Below are 17549 nucleotides of genomic sequence, written 5' to 3' on the forward strand. Positions count from 1 at the left end.
AATTATTCAAGTCATTGCTATTTTCAGACTAACGATCTTTTCTTGAGTCACATACAAAATATGACAGTACAAGGTTTAGGTTTTGTTTTGTTTTGTTTTTTTGTTTTTGTTTTTAAACAATGATATAAGTTTCTCCAAGGAGAGGATATATTACAAAACATTAATAACACGCTGTGTGAGAAATGGTTAAGTAAGTCTCTGAAACAATGAACGCTGGTTTTTCATTTATGACCAGAAGAGAGAAGTTTATTTTCTTAACTGTGACCTGAGACCATTTTCAGAAAACTGAATCAGTCTGATTCCTCCAGGTACGTGTATGGTGTATATCAAGACCAAGTAAATACACATTTTCAACCTCTGAAATATTGTGCAGTCCTACTCACACTGAAGAAGGAGAATGCAAGAAACCGTTGAGTTTCTTTCTGATTAGAACAAGTAGCATCGTCTCTTGCCTTCCTAACTAGAAAACACTGTTAAAGAAGCCACCAGGAGGCAGCATATTAAAACTCTTGTGCTACAGGACATCCAAAGCAATATAAAAATCAGTTCTCCCCCAAATCCTCACCCTGATATTCAGCTAATATATTCTCTCCACCATTCTCCTAGTCATTATACTTTACACACTTTCTTCTGATCTATATGCCTGAAATTAGTAGCAATTCCACAGCTGTCAAACAGTTTACTGCAAGCACACAGTTAAAATGGAAGTCAAACTGACTTCTGGAACAGCGGTTTGTGGAAAAAGTGAGTAAAGAAAGTAGGTAGAAGTGATACGACACAATTTAAAACCATCCAGACTAAACCATTTTTGCTTCCTTCGAGGTTTACTGAAACATTCCAAACTTCTGAGGTCTCCCATAACTGTTTTCTTTTTGTTTACGGATACACAGCAAAATGCCACCAAAAAGAAAGTACTGCAATTTTCACTACACAGGAATACTCTTATGCACCTTAAAGAGGCAGTGCTTCTGGATCACTGTCACACTGAAGCCACTGCCGTGATTCTGGCTCCCAGTTACGCCACCCCAGGCTCAGAGCCAGAGAAATGATCCAGCTCTGTTTCCTGACCCATGGAAGCTGAAAGTTGTGTCTTCTCCTCCTCCAGTCTCTCCTTTCTGCCGGTAGAAAAAGGCTGTTTTCAGTTATGGCTCAGCATGGGATTAAAAACCCTAAAAATCACAATAGCCATATACAAGAACTTTTAAACTAGTATATTATTTGAAACGCTACCTATTCATGGAATTTACCGTATTTTTAAGTCCTGCAAATGTAGACATACGATAACTACCCTTATGGCATCTTGTGTTAGGTGCTAAGCATAAAAAGGAGACAGAAAGTTTCAGAAAGATGTAAATTATCTCCAACACTTTTGACCGCAGACCTACAAATACAAAGCACATGTAAAATCTATCAACAAATCACACTACAAACAGTGTATAACTGGGTCCTCAGAAAAGACAGTTAAAAAAAGCTAATCAAAGGGCAAATCACAAAAGCAAACATTTGTATTTTCAAATGGCAAATCTGGCTTCTGCGAGACCACGTTCTTATTTCCGACTTCTTAATTCAAACAGACACTCCACATTTCCCAGCGCAAAACCACAATTAGTAGTGAAATCAATCCACAAGCACAATGTCAGCAGAAATCACAAATTTATTAATCCTTAAATATATCAATCATTTACCATTATGGCAAGAAATATGTACACTGTATCCCATGGTAAACTGCAGTGTTTCAAAATGACAGAAATGTATAATTCAGTTGTGGTGGAGAGAACGAATCACAATTTCCTCACATCTTGGTGTGGAAGACAAACTTGATCTACAGTAAAATGTCAACACCACATGCTATGTTAGAAGTATATTTAAAAAGAAAAAAACCCACCCTAGAACTAATTTGTTAATTTTAAATACAGTTATGCCACTTAGAGCCGCTTCACAAAAAAAAAAAAAGAAAAGAAAAAAAAAAGAAAAAGAAAAAATAAAAACAAAAATAGGTAAAGAAATTAATGAGAAAAAAAAATGAGGCCATTACTCTTTTTCACAGATCCCATTGGCAGGTTAATATGGCTCAACACATTTAATGTAGATGCTTATTTTAAATATATACCGTTTAAAATCATGTAATAATTATCAGAGAAGCTTAAATCCATCTACCATACATCCACTAGCAACAACATCAAAATGTTTAAGAACTGCTTTTGATTAGTAACAACACAGAAAGGTGGAATTATACAAATTAGGAAGCTTTCCCATTTTATAAACTTCAGGCTGCTGAGTTGTAAAGTTTTCACTGCTAAAAAGAACACTGAGATATCATGCACTATACAGCGCTGCAGAAAACAGTTAGCCCTGTTGGTAAAATAATTAACAAGTGAAAAAGAAATAACTGATCCCTGTGTTTTTCTATTAAAATGGAAGGGAATAAACCTAAATCCTTGCAAGGATGTACTCTCACAGCTGTGTAAGGGAAGCAAAAACAGTCCCTGTCACAAACTTTGTGTTGTGAACCGACACTGAGAGCATTCCCTGCACAGCGTACAGACATTTGCAGCTAGTGATAAAGAGCCAAAACAAACTAGTAATGCTGCAGAGATTGTTGTCCTTGATATTGTATGCTGCCTGGTGATTTTCATGAACCAGGAGCAGACTGAGGGGGAAGAGGAAAGAAAAACAAATCTGTGGAAAAGTATTACAGCCTTACTAGAAAACCGGTGTAGATATAATACGTTTCCAGAGAAGCAACAACAACATTGGAAAGTAAACCAACTCTTCATACTAAGCTATTAAGGCCTAATACTTCTAGAGTATATTAACCACTGAAGTGGTCTATAGCTTAAACAGAAATGTAAAATGCTTTAAAGACTCCTTAATAACTTTACAGTGCACTCTAAAAGTGATAAAAATCTATTTTTTAGATCTCTTTATAATCTCTTTTTATATGAAACCTGCCTCTCGATTGTCACTTAGTTCCTTATGATTTTTAATTCTGATTAATCACCCAATATAAATTCTCATTTAGCATAGTAAGAAAGCAAAGGTAAAAACTTCAATGAAAAAAAGAAGAATGCTGACTAGCCAGAATACTGACAGTTAATTCTGAAGTAATCAAGCCAGCAAATTACGAGATTTTTCCAGTTGACATAGACTAATAAACTAAGAAGACTTCAGCTGGTACAAAGCCAAGATATTATCACTTCCCCGTTTATCAGTGATTTTGTCCATCTACAAGATATAATAAAAATCTGTTTTACAGTAACGGAGCTGCCAGCAGAAATCCTAACCACTCCTATCAGAATGAAAGCAAAATCCAGGGAGGACTCAAGGGAAAAGGAGTCAAAAAACAGTTCTTAAGAAAAGAGGGTAGAATGTATTTTTTGTTTCTTTTTTATAAATAGGACAGTTTCTGAAGTTGGCTGTCAAAACTTGGCATAAATGGAGAAAAGATGACAAACGTATCCTGTATATACTGCTGTACATGAACTGTATTTTTTGTCTTTTATGCCTTGCTATTTTCTATTTGCTTGGAACATCACCTTCATTGAAATGTTAACAGTGTACAGATGGAATACACAGCAAAATGGTGCATCACAAATGTGTTACATGAAGAACCTTCACAACTTCATGCACTCAGAAACATTCATGAAGAGAACGGGATGGCCAAGATGGTACTAAACCAGGTGCGTTGGGTACAGATAATACAAGAGCGGCACCGCTGATATTTTTAGCTAGGAGGAAGGAGAAAAAAAAAAGATTGCCATTATTGAAGTAGCATCATCACCAGATAACAATATATGCTTAAGTGCTAGCCAATACTTCTTAAATAAAACCTTCTAGAGATCATTTATCACAGTCGTGTGAGGAAAACTAGACAAAAGAAGTAAAAGCCCCAAACGCTCAAGCAAAGCATTATTTTATTTTTCAAACCACTTTACATACATTTTCAGTCTTTACAACATGCCAGAGAGGGTGCGAAAATAAAAATTAATCATCTCCTCAAAGCAAGGAGGGCAAAATTCAAATACAAGTCACTCTTCCAGTTAAATGCACTTCCTTAGCATGTACATTACAGTCACTGCAAAAGAGTGAGGTTCTCACACAAAAATTGAACTGAGTACCAAGGAAGAGTCAGGTGCCATTTACATGCAAGACATGCTAGAGGAATATGCACAGAAAAAAAAGGAAAGGAAGGGAAAATGTAAGAAAGTAGTTAACTGAGTTCATAGTATCTTTTGCATTACCGTAGCATTTAGGGGTCGAAGTCATGATTGGGATCCCGCTGTGCTAGGCACTGTACAAACACAGAACAAAGTCTTTACTCAAGTTTCTTGCTGTTTGGTATGTAAATTAGGAAAGTATAAGTGTAAGTTGTGATAAAGTGAGTGAATATAGACCTGGGAATCACAGGTATTAAGGTTTGGGAATCACTTGCAGGTCCAATAGTTTTTAACTGCCTCAACCATGTACATCCACTCTTTGTGCACACACTGATACAGTCCTGCAGAAATACGCTAGTACATATTCTTAAGATAACTGAATACAGAGATTTCCTACATCCAAACATATCACTCAAATACAGAGAAACAATGTGCAAAACAGAAACTAAAATTTGTCCGACCCGTCTCACAGCAAAAACTACAAACAAAATTCATACATAAACTAAACATATTGTGGTGTTCATATTCTTCTCTAAACAAGTTATTTGCCCTTAGAAAATATCTCTATATACCTATTGCTACCAGAGAGCTCAATTCTGTCCTTAGATTTATGCACTCATTACTGCAGTCCTGAAAATAAATAAGCTAATCTGCTCAAGTAACTGATTTGACATAATATAGGATACTCTGTTTGCAAAAGCAGATCACAGCTGTAATTAACTGCCTTTGCAAGTTTATTAGATTTGAAACTCTTTTTCAGACAGTATGAGTAAGATTATTTTCTGTTATTATTATTACATAAATGCCATTATTAATCACTGGGATTTATGTATTTATATAATTGTTGGTAATAAATAAACTGTCACAGACTGTAAATTTCAAATACAAGAAAAGAAAACATGGGTAATTTGGAATTCAATGAATTCAGAATGAATTCAATTTGAATTTCTTCCAGAATTTACAAAAAATGGAATTGCTGGTCTGACTGGAAAAGGAAATTTAATGTCCACGATGATCTTAAAGACAGCCAGGATGGTTTATAGAAGGTGAGTTCTGACACAGTGCTATGTGGGAATCTGTTACATAAATGTGAGAAGATGTAGTTTAGAGGAAGAACACAAATGAAAGTAACTAAAAGAAAGTGACAGTACTGGGACTGGAAGGGGAGCTATCTGCCTAGAGGAGTCTCAGTCAATGACCTGAACACAAACACATTTACACAAAGATGGAAGGTATTATAAATAGAGAACAAAATAGGAGAATTGTATGAAAAGTCCAAATGACCTTGAAGAGTGGGTAATTCGGAAATAGTATATTTAATAATAGAAAATACAAAGCTGCACACTCAGCAAGTTTCCTTATAGTTGCTGGTTGGAAATGACAGCTGAGGATAAATAAATGGCTGTCTTAAGCAATCTGGCAGAGAAATGATAAGACTCACAGAAAAAACCAACCAAACAAAAATACCAAAAAACCCATGAACAGACAAAAAAAAAAGCAATAAAAAACAGGTATTAGCTTCTTCTGCAACTCTTCTTAGTCCCATAACCCTTACTCTTCTTAGACAGTATGAGCAGACAAAGAACTGACAGTACATGAGTCTGAAATACTGTCGCATCTTCTGTGAGGAGCATCTCAGATGTGTATGTGAGACTGTATTCCCTTGAGATCTGCATTCTGCAGACTCTGAGGCAGCCAGACACACTGCATGCTCATTATATTTCAGAGAAACTAGCAGGTGAGTGTTCACAGGAACTGTACATGTCACAGGACGCAGCAGCCCATCTTCTGTGACTGCACATGCTGTGAACTAGTACTGAGGCTCCTGTTAGAGCATTATACCTCAAACAGAAGGAGCTGTAGAATCCATGCAGTGTACCTCCGTAAATCATTACTGGAAATATTTTCACATAAATTGCTGAACAAATTCCATAATCTTCCATAAAAATAGTAACAGGATTGCTATTTTGTTGCCTTCTGGTTTTAGCGCCTAAGAATAAGTGCTAAAAATAACCTCGTTATTTATGCTTAGGTTAGGAAAGCTGATTTCCTCCTACTCCCCAACCATCTCAAAAACAGAAAAACAACAACAGAAAAGATAAAATAATTCCCTACTCCAGTTTTATACAGGAGTCTGCTACAGACACTGTCCAGGATGCTCTGGGACAGATGAACCTGTCTCACCTACATATCCAGGTCAGATCCCTTCAAAAAAGCACCTTTATGAAAACATCAAAAAATAACAGCATTTTAAGAAAATGCAATCCTTCTTTCAATATTATCCATTTTAACACTGGCAGTGCAGCTGTAATGTGAAAAATAGGACAACGTGGTTCCTACTCTCACTGGGTTCCCTTTAAAAAAACAACACAAACCACAGAAGTTATTAATAGGTAATAAAGTCACTTCTAAATACTTATTTCCTAAATATATACATCTCTGTATCTATCTTCCTCACTGAAATTTAATACTTTGTTCCACTGCATTTGGATGGTTCTGTGTGGAGCCAGGAGTTGAACTTTATCCTGTTGGTTCCTTTTGACTCAGGATATTCTATGATTCTATGTTCCTTAATAACTGAGTATTATTTCATATGGGAATGATAATGCAAGTAAGTTATGGGACATGCTGAAATTCGAACGATGAAATCTAAGCTTTCATCATTCACACTGGCAAATTCAGCCATTATCCACATTAAGACACCTCAAACTAAAGTAATTATATCTTACACAGAAGGCTTGCACATGAGCAAGCTAAAGCCTTTTGCCAGTGTTGCCTAATAGAGACATGGTCTAATTTAAGTATGCATTCCTAATGAAACTGCCCGACCTGGGCTCCAAGAGACACAGTAAAGCTAGTATAGGCTAAAAGCAGAAGAAAAGCAAGGGACTTGAGAAGAACCACTTGAAGGAGCCTTGACTCTATCTTTTTAAAAGAACTGTGAGTGTGCTGAATATCTGGCTCAAGGAACTGAGGTTTGTGCACACTGAGTCACAGCATGACTGAGGGCATTAGGAAATAAAAAAAAAACAAACAAAAAAACTGACACAGAAAAGTGATGACAAAAGAGACCTGCAGTTTACTCATAGAGGTGGAGTAAGTATTAGACAGTGACCACTCAGCAGTTAAGCAAAAGGAGCATGGGAAAAAGATAAGAACGTGATAGGTATTTGTATGATGTTACAAAAGAAATACACAAACTGACTCAAAACTGAGTTGTAAAGAACATAGGTAGGCCTGAGTGGGTAGAGGTGGAGAGGTGGCTGGAAATTATAGAAAATACTACCCAATTTTCAGGGTTTTTTTGCCTTCACATTTTCCAGTCAGCTCTAACAGCACCATGTATCCAATCACTTTGTTTTTTTTCCTCTCCAGATTTTCCTGGAATCCTATCTCAAGTTTTCCAATCCCATTTTGTGTGACTTGTATCAACCCTTATCTACACTAAATCACTTTTCTCTCCAACTCTCAACTCATGGACTGAGCTGTATCAGTGGGCATCACAGCTGAAAACAAGAGCAAAGCATTATTAAAAAAAAATATTTACACAAATACTACAGGCACAATACCTAATACAGTACACACTGCATAAACAACCACAAGAAATTATGCTATCAAAGAGGACTGTTTTGTAGTTTTTAAGGCCCAAAGAAGCTATTAGACTACCTGGTCTGACCTACAAAGTTTAACCTTGTGGTATGAATCGTTTCTTACTTGATAGGTACTGTTGGTGACCCTGAACGGTGAAAGTGCACATTCTGCCATTTCCCATCACGACGGTGCCAAACCCGCGTTTCCTCTGACTGCATTGTCTTTGGCATCCCACTTCCATCCATGTACTGCGTGAGCCGAATATATGCAATGCAAGCAGCATCATCACCCACAAGGTGGACATGAGGATTGAGGATAATGGTGTGGATTGGCTTATTACTTTTGGATAAAGCTAGGAAACAAAAACACACACAGGACAAATTAAATTTTCTCTGTGTAAGCTGGAACAACTTATCTCACCCCATCCTACAAAACAAAAATATCAAGGTAAGAATCGCTATTTAATGTTAATCATCCCTAACTCAGATACAGTGTAGAGATGAGTGCAGTCACAGCATATAGTACACCTTCACCTTTCCTCTAAGAAAACCAATTGAATTTACTTTATTCTAGTAGGGGCCAAACAAGTTTCTGTAACTGCTCATACACAATTATTTGACAGTGACCAATTCTGGGGTACCTCAAATAGTAACAATGTATGCTATTATATGTTATTTCCTTCCCTTTGATCTGTTGGAAGGACTTCAATAATTAGTTTCTTAACATTGGTAACAGCAATAACAGCACGATACCTTTTAAAATCCTGCTGACAAAAAAACACCCCAAGCCCCCCAAAAAAACAAAAAAGCAGAGTAATTTTATATGCATTTACATTTGATATATATATATATATTTGAAGATGTCAAAGATTTAAATGCCGAAAACTAAAAAGCAGAAGTAATGAAATCAAACGTGTTAAGGAAAATTATGGAAAATTCTCTTGCTGAGATGGAAGAGAGTTTAGTAAAATAGAAATCCCATTTACAGCTGAAACATTTCTGTGAAGTTACTGGACAAACTGGTATCTTCATCTGCAATACTTTATTTCCTTTTGAGTCAAGTCTACTCTAAATGTAATGCAACTTTCATTACACAATATTCTAAAACTTCATCATGAAGTTTATCCACACTTTGGGTAATTTTTCTTTCTTAGAGCTGTCATGATTGTACTGTAGAAGCCAGTACACACAAGACAGCTGATCCTCAGCAGCACAGATTGAGCAGCTACATGTCTTCCCCAAAATATCACATAGTAGCAGTCATTATAAATTCACTGGAAGCACTGACTGTTACTTGTTATCACTCCATAACCACACAATTTAGAGATGCTCCTTTTAAATATACTTGCCACATAACATAATGTACTCTTTTTTTGCAAAAGAAAAAACTTAATGAGAATTACTTGTTCACATTTTTTTTATTATTATTTATTTATTTATTTATTACATCTTATTTTTAATGCCACCTTACCCTATCTAGATCAATTAACTCCCAAACTAAAATGCTAATTGGACTGGAGAAACACACTCATAAGAAACAGATGAATGCACACAGGGATAGAAAAGGAATGTTTACCATTTTCAAAGTAAAACCGATGAAAGTCCATCCCTTCTACTAGATTACCCAAAGCTTCAGGTTCAAAGGATGTAAGGCCCGGATCACAGATTTTTCTGTAAAAAAGAGAAAATTCAGTAATAATCACATGTAGTGATATTTCTATGTAGCACAATCCTGGACAAAACTTTCTTTATTCCCACTGGAATTATTACTTACCTATGATATCACAGTGGAAAATATCAGAAATTAAATGGGGAGCATTAACTGGTTTTACCTAAATAAGTATATTTGACAGTTTATTCCAGGGATACGAAATCTCACATCAGTCATTCTTTGACACCAAGTCTGACAAAGTTGGCTCTACAAGACCATTGTATAAAGACTAATTTTAACTTTTGGCTCTGAAAACTGCCTGTTTTCTGGATTCTAAATCAAAACCACAGCTTTACTTTCAATATACTAAGGCCACTGTTCATTCTGTCAGGACAGTGGTCCTGTCTCAGCACAGAGGTACATCAGACTTACATAGCACCTCCACTGAAATTGGCATCCAGGTTACTATAAAGCTAGGACAAACTAGCAATCAAAACTATGTTTCTTGAGGGTATCTGAGAATAATCTTCTGGAATATTCAGGTACAAATAAACACAGTCTTACACACTCATTTACACGTGCATTTTGAAATGTCTGGAACACGTCCACTTACCTAGCTCTGTACAGAATGAGTACTTACGTGTAAGCTTCAAAGTCCCCATTGTTGATAGCTTCAATCAACTGCTCAGTAACCTTGATAATCTCCTGTTTGCGAGCTGGAAAGAGATACAAGTACAACTATAAAAAAAACTGACAGCTGAAAGGCTGTCAGAACAACAGCTACAACAAAGGTATTTTGTCACTCCTCAGATAATACAACTGCTTTTTCTCTTCCTTGTCTATGACCAACGGACATTATGTTATTGCTTTACACTATTTTTGCTCCAGCACTCTTGAAGAAATTAAACACATCAAAATCATTTCACGTTCCTATCATGGATCTAATCCTCTTTCCTTTACTGAAGGGTCTGCTGCTTGAAAAGCAGAGCAAAATAGAACCCAAATCTCCCAAAGCCCAAATCTTTCCTCTGAACTAAAGGGAGCTGGTGATTGTTTCACAATAGATGCTCTAATGCTTTATATGCAGATGGGAACTTCAGTGTATAATACTATTCTGAATTTTTTTCCTAGCACTTGGCGTTTGCTTTCCTTAAATGTACACATTTGGCCGAAGAGGAATTTTGGCTCTAAGTGTATAATTAAGATTCCATGGTGCAAAGCTCATGGATTACATATAATTTACACCCACCCACACAGTTCTAATTACAACACAGTGTGTCTCAACTCTGACTTCTATGATTATCCTTTGCTTGTAAAATACTTTGCATCTATTTTACATAAACCACAATCAGATCACTTGGGACTATTGCAGAACAACTACTACCTAATACTAATAAATGATAAATAGTAACAGAGTAAGAGAACATCAAAAATAATGATCAGAACGTTAATTTTCTAGAAATAATACTCAAAAACAAATGCCTGTATTTCTAAGGCAAAAGTATGTGAAATGTTTTTTCTTTTATCCACTAATCAAGAAATAGAATTACAGAATATCTGGAGTTGGAAAGGACCCAATGAGAATCACTACATCCAACTCTTGGCTCCAATACAGCACCACCTGAAATCCAAACTCTGAGAGCACTGTCCAAATGCTCCTTAAGCTCCAGCGGCTTGAGGCTGTGCCCACTGCTCTGTGCAACCTGTTCTATGCCCACCACTCTCTGGTGAAGAACCTTTTCCTAACATCCAACTCAACCCTCCTGACACAGCTCCATGGTGCTGCCTCGGGCCCTGTAGCTGTCACAGAGAGCAGAGATCAGTGCTGCCCCTCTGCTCTCTGTGAGGAGCTGCAGCTGCCATGAGGCCTCCCCTCAGTCTGCTCTGCTTTGAGCCAAACAAACTGAGGTACCTCAGCTGCTCCTCATACATCTCCCCCTCCAGACTCTTCAACACCTTCAAAGTCCTCCTTAAGATGTTCTTTAATAGTTTTATGTTGTTCTTACGTTTTAGCACCCAAACTGCACACAGCACTGGAGATGAGGCCATACCAGCACAGAGCAGAGCGGGACAATCCCTTGTGTACAGTCACCCAGTGGCAATGCTGGGCTTGACACAACCTTTTTGCTGCCCAGGCACACTGTTGACTAATAATCAATTTGCAGTAAACCAGAAACCTCAGCTGTCTTAAAGCATAAAGCATTAGGAGTAAAGTACTATTAAGAAGATGCCTTGAATGCAACAAACATTCCTAGATGCACAGCTTCTTTATTTTATAACAGTGCAAAGTAAAAGAAAAAAAATCCTGCACAGTGGTACACGAATCATCACTCACACCAGTTACTACAATGGCAAATTACTGAGACTTTCAGATGGCAAACCTCATTGATATCACTTTGAAAAATGACTTTTTTTTCTTTCCAGAGGAACTGAGGTTTGTATTTTTACTGTGCATTCGTAAATTGAAAACTTCAACCTTATATTAATAAAGTTCAAATACAGCTCAAATACAGTTTTTTGTGAGTTTAATGGGTAAAGGATGGAAGGGAGATTTAGCATAGGCTCAACTCCTTATTAAATCTCAGAATATCTGTTTGGAAGATCAAGATTGAATTAAAATAAAAATGCATACAAATAGGCTTCAGTAACACTCTTGCAGAAGCAAGAGCCGTAATGTTCTCGTGCTCTTTTACACATGGACTAGACAATTCACACACATCAATATGCCCAGAATGTTAAGATTACAGTACTGACAGAGTTAATATCCTTTGAAAAGAAAACATTGGGAAACACAGATAGAATGTAAATCTCCGGTGCCATACTGCAAGAACTGGAATTAAGGTGTTCGAAGAATCTCTTTCTTTTATGCTTCACCATTCCAAATTCAAATGCACATCTACTGTCTTCAGATAGAAAGCACCAAAAAGAAACCAGAAAGGAAAGAGGCAATGGACAAGAAGTAGGTTTTGATTACCAGACAGCATGCTGAGTAAGACTATTTAGCATACAAATTGCCTTATTTTTCATGAATTCCATGGAAATAACAAAGAATTTTAATGAGAAGATCTTTGTAGATCAGCAATGGCTCTATTGTCATATGGTTAAATAACATGAGAAGAAACTGTGGACACTGCATAGCACAAGCCAAGTGGTAGGATAATTGTGTGAGAAACAATGGTGCAGTGTTCAGAAAAGCTGGCAAAAAGGGTAGAAAGGCAGACTGCACAGATATCATGCAGGGAAGAAATCACAAGTTTTGGATGGTATATCTCAGATGTGTATAACTAAATGAAAAGATCAGAAGTAAGAAAATCACTTTATTTTAAATACTACTTTTGATTTTATACTGTGTTAGAAGACTGAATTTGACACTGAACTGAAGAAAAAGGAAATGAAAAAACATAACACTGCCAAACTGATATTTTCTGATTTTTTCTGATTTTTTTTTTTTTTTTTTTTTTTTTTTCTTCTCTCAAATTTCAGTGGGACATGTGTTTTTATGAAGCTTTCTGATAGTAGCCACCTACTGATATAGAATACGATTCCAGATTCTCTGGGCAATACTAACAGTAGAACTGACTCTGGTGACTGATAAACGAATGAAGAACATCCAACAAAATCTACACACTGGCAAATGAGATTAAACGCAGTATCACTGACTCAAATCAACTACTGTCTGACTCCAGCACTAGCATCAGTTCTTCCAGTACTTGTGGAAAACACTGCAGTTCACAATGGGGACTGTCAGATGCCAAGCCATCTGCATACCAACTCATACATCAAGCTTTCTATAAAATTCCAACCACCACATGAAATTCCGTATGTGAAAGCAACTAAGCTAGTCTTTCCTTTCAGTGACACACAGGCAATTACATATCTACAATATGCAGCCAAAGAAAAACAAAATGACAGCTCCAAAATTAATGCCTCCTATTTTTGATGTTGGCCCACAACATCAGAAGCAGTTGGTTGTATGGCAGTAGAGGCTGAACCTTCCCACCAATATCCCATTACATTTTCTTGCTGTGTGACAGATGGCAGCAGGGGGTAGTCAGACAGAATGGTGTCTTATGTGGAAGTGTATATAAAGCAAAGCTGTGTCACTGAATCCCTACATGAGGAAAAAATGGCACCCACTGACATTCATCAACACTTGCTAAACATTTCTGGAGGACAAACAGTGGATCTGAGCACAGTGAAGCAGTTCATGATGCTTTTCAGCACTGGTGACAGCTATGTGAAAGACATGCCACATTCTGGATGACCACGCAGATTTCTACGAGCAGCATGAAGGCACCTGTTAATTGCTGTTAAGAATGCATCACTAAAGGTGGGGACTATACTAAAAATTAACATTCTGTAGCTGAGAATTCGCTTTATAAAAGTGTTACTGTCCTCTTTGTATCAGCCCTGGTGAGGCCGCACCTCCAATACTGTACTCAGTTCTGGGCCCCTCATTACAATAAAGACACTGAGGCCTGGGGCATGCCCAGAGAAGGGCAACTACACTGTTGAGGGGTCTGGAGCACAAGTCTTATGAGTAGCTGAGAGAGTTGGGAATGTTCAGACTGGAGAGGTGAAGACTCAGAGGTGACCTTATTGCTTTATATAACTGCCTGAAGGGAAGTCATGTTGAAGAGGGAGTTGGTCTATTCTCCATGTAACTAACAATAGGACTAGAGGGAACGGCCTCAAGTTTTTCCAAGGGAGATTGAGGTGGGACATTAGGAAACACTTCTCTGAGAAAGCGGTCAGGCACTGGGATGGGCTGCCTGAGGGACACTGTTTAGCGGGAAATATTGGTGACAGGTGGATGGCTGGACTGGATGACCTTAGAGGCCTTTTCCAACCTTGATTCTATGATTCTACTTGTTGTAGTTTCTGTGGAAATGAATAGGATGCACTACTTTTGGAGCGACACTGTCTGTGAGGCAGAGGTTTAATGTGGAAGGAAAAAAGTGAAAGCATACAAAAAGGCCAGAAAAGATTTGGAATTCTATGGGCAGACAACTGGATGGAGGCTGGAAAGCATAAAGGCAGGCATGTCCAATCTGTAGCCCAGCACAGCTCATCCCCTCCTGCCACGCCATCATGGCAGCGGCTTTGCCCTGCCAAGCATCCCTGCCCAGCCCCAGGACATGGAAGGCGCAGAGCAGTGCTGACTCTTCCTCTTGCAGCAGCAGCACACAGTCACAACAAACCCTATGTGTATTAGATGTGTCATGCACTCCCCCTTGTTGAGAAAAACGCAGTGATTGCCAATAGTAATATTTGAACTTGCCTAATGGAATCTCAAAAGAAAACAGATCCCAAAAAGGAAAAATCATGAATGAAGGAACAGGGTTCAATGAAAAAGGTACAGACGAGTACTTTTTTGTCAAGAAAACTAACATGGCACTATGTTTAATTTGCAAGGAAACCATGTCAGTTTTCAAAGATTACAATTTGAAAAGACATTATGTGCAGAAACATACTGCCAAATTTGATGAATCTCAAGGAACGCTTCGTAAAGACAAAACAGCAGAGCTGAAGAAGTCTGTGACCTCAATATAATCTTTAAAAAAAATGTTAAATGGACTCTATTATAAAGCCAGTTGCATGGTAACTAATTGGACTGTCAAAAAATCAAAACCATTTACTGATGGTGAGTTTATTAAGCAATGTGCGGAAAGCATGGCAGATGCAACTTGTCCTCATAAAAAAAGAATCTTTCTAGAATCCATTTGTCTCACAAGACTATAGCCAGGCAAACTGAAGAAACAGGAAATCTACTGAAAGAAATTTGGAGAGTAAAATTGCTAATTTCAAATCTTTTGCTTTGGCGATAGATTGAAGTACTGATACTACAGATACAGCCCAACTTGACATTTTCATTTGAGGTACTGATAATGAATATAGCATCACTGAGGAAACGGTACCGTTGGTGCCACTGAAAGTCATCACTAAATCTCTTGATTTGTTTGAACCAATAAAAAAATACATTAAAGTCATTTTCTTTAAACTTTGTCAATACATCTGGTGTAGCTACTGATAGCATCCTAGTGATGGTTGGTAAAAAAGAAGGACTTAATAAAATTAACCAGAAGACAATGTGATTGCTGCCAGCAACTCATGACTGATGAAGTATCACTGCATCATGCATAAAAAAAATATATCTACAAAAGCATTTAAAATGGGCGATGTCCTGCAAACTGTCACAAAAGCCATAAATTTCATAGAGTCCAAGAGGCTGAATCATCACCAATTCCAGGAGTTCCAACAGTTCCAACAAAGACCAGAGGAAAGTATGCAGTTACTAATACTATGATATACTCTGAAAATAACCACAATTTGCAAAAAGAGGAAGAGACCACCAATTTAATCTGTGTTGTATACTGAACTTCAGCTGCATGGATGCACCAGATATTGCTCAACTTCATATCATGAACTGTCATCCAAGAAGAAGAGAAGAATACAAATGACATAAAATGTTTTAAAAAGTCATTTTTTCCAAACTAACATTAGAAAACTATTTACTGATAATTCCCATTGTAATTTATTGCACCCAAAAAAAGCCAAGAAGCTTATTTCTATGAAGAAAAAAAGGTGAATGCTCTGCATGAACTAATGACAAATTGAACCTTAGATCTACATGAAATACATCGAGATCCTACAAAGACATGGCATGCATTTAGGAGCTTTATCTTTCAAGAACTTCATCAAAAAGTAGCCTACATAAGATCAAAGTTCATCCTTTAGCCCACCTCTTGTAGCTCAAAATATTTAAAACAACAATTTTGAATAAAATATTTGAGAAGTTACTCACAAGATGACATCTCCTTCCTAGTGCCTGCTGATTTAAATTATTCACTCTGATTCAACGGTTCATCATGAATGGATGGTTTGCAAGGGTTTTTAAGGTTACTAACTGCCCTCTACCACTCCAAGGCCCTCCAAGGCCCTGCAAGTCTACTGCTTGCCTAATGAAAAATTAATTCATTAGATATGTAGGCAGATTTCTGAAAAATCATCCTAGCGATGCCATTTTATTATGCTGACAAATAAAACAAATGCATCATCAAACAGTGATGTGAAACTTGCCAGATGCAGTAAATAGTTTCCTTTTATCTATGTGACCCAAATCATTTCTAAATACGCTCTCTAATGTTTACACTGTGGCATATGTTGGCAAATGCTTTTTTTTTTTTTTTTTTTTTTTTTTAATGACAAACCATCTACAGTCTCAGAACGAAGCTGTATTAAGGCCACTGTAGTTACAAGATATTGCACAATTTTTTTGAAATGGAAAGTCAACAATGTTCATCAGTTCTCAATCTCCTTCCTTTTAAACATTTTAATAAGTTTTAAAAGTAATGACTGTTGTGCTAATAATAATAATCCTCAATTATTCTATGAAATGTGGCATTTGCTTATTTTACTTATATGAAAACCAAGTTACCTTTAAAATTATATTCATAAATGCTTCAAGTACTTGTTGAAATGCATTATTTTCCAGGATCTACTTTCACCAAGATGACACCTTTCCTCAACACACCAGATTTATCTAATCTCTTTCTGATGCCTGTGATAGCAAGATGAAAATCTACCAAGTTTACCAGCTAAGAAATCAATATTTTTCTATTCCATACTTATATGCGTGCAATTATAATTGCTACTTTACAACATATACAAAGTAAATTCTGTTTTGTAATACACAGAGCTAACATTTTAGTCTATTGCAGTTCCCACCTTCTTATTGCTGTACTGTCACAAAACAAGAGTTCTACTGCCCTGTAGTTCCCCAGGCCTTCCTTTCTGTTTTTCTTAAAAATGGGGGAGACGTTTCCCTTCTTCCAGTCAACAACAACTGATGGCCACATCTTTTCAAATATGATGGAGAACCATTTATGGCCACTTTTAAAATCATATTAAACTGGACATTTTTTACACCTAGTGGGGGACAACAAGGAGTCTCCTCATGCCACAAGTCTCATCTCTGGAACTGATTCCTCCCTAACTTGCATTAGTAGCGCTTAGTTAAAATCCCACTCGTGCAAAATAAAGCTCAGGTCAATTACATACAGCTTGTCTTCTAAAGGACCCAATTTGACCTCATCTTTACAAGTGAACATGTCAATTCCAATTATCTTCACAATATATACGATCAGAATC

At 37.0% G+C, this 17549-nt stretch overlaps 1 protein-coding gene across 16 annotated transcripts in view; it reads right to left on the reverse strand.

Annotated features, from left to right (window-relative positions):
- Positions 1-1636: 1636 nt before the first annotated feature.
- Positions 1637-17549, reverse strand: part of CAMK2D (calcium/calmodulin dependent protein kinase II delta) — a 151246-nt gene continuing 135333 nt past the window's right edge. For all 16 annotated transcript variants that reach the window (XM_072334467.1, XM_072334457.1, XM_072334456.1 and 13 more), the window contains 5 exons: positions 10039-10114; positions 9324-9418; positions 7872-8100; positions 4242-4291; positions 1637-3728 (listed from right to left, as the gene is read on the reverse strand). In XM_072334467.1, coding sequence (XP_072190568.1) covers positions 4285-4291; positions 7872-8100; positions 9324-9418; positions 10039-10114 — 407 coding nt within the window. In that variant the 3' untranslated portion in view covers positions 1637-3728; positions 4242-4284. The remainder of the gene's footprint in view (positions 3729-4241; positions 4292-7871; positions 8101-9323; positions 9419-10038; positions 10115-17549) is intronic.

The sequence above is a fragment of the Excalfactoria chinensis genome, chromosome 4 (assembly GCF_039878825.1).
Source record: "Excalfactoria chinensis isolate bCotChi1 chromosome 4, bCotChi1.hap2, whole genome shotgun sequence".
NCBI lineage: Eukaryota > Metazoa > Chordata > Aves > Galliformes > Phasianidae > Excalfactoria > Excalfactoria chinensis.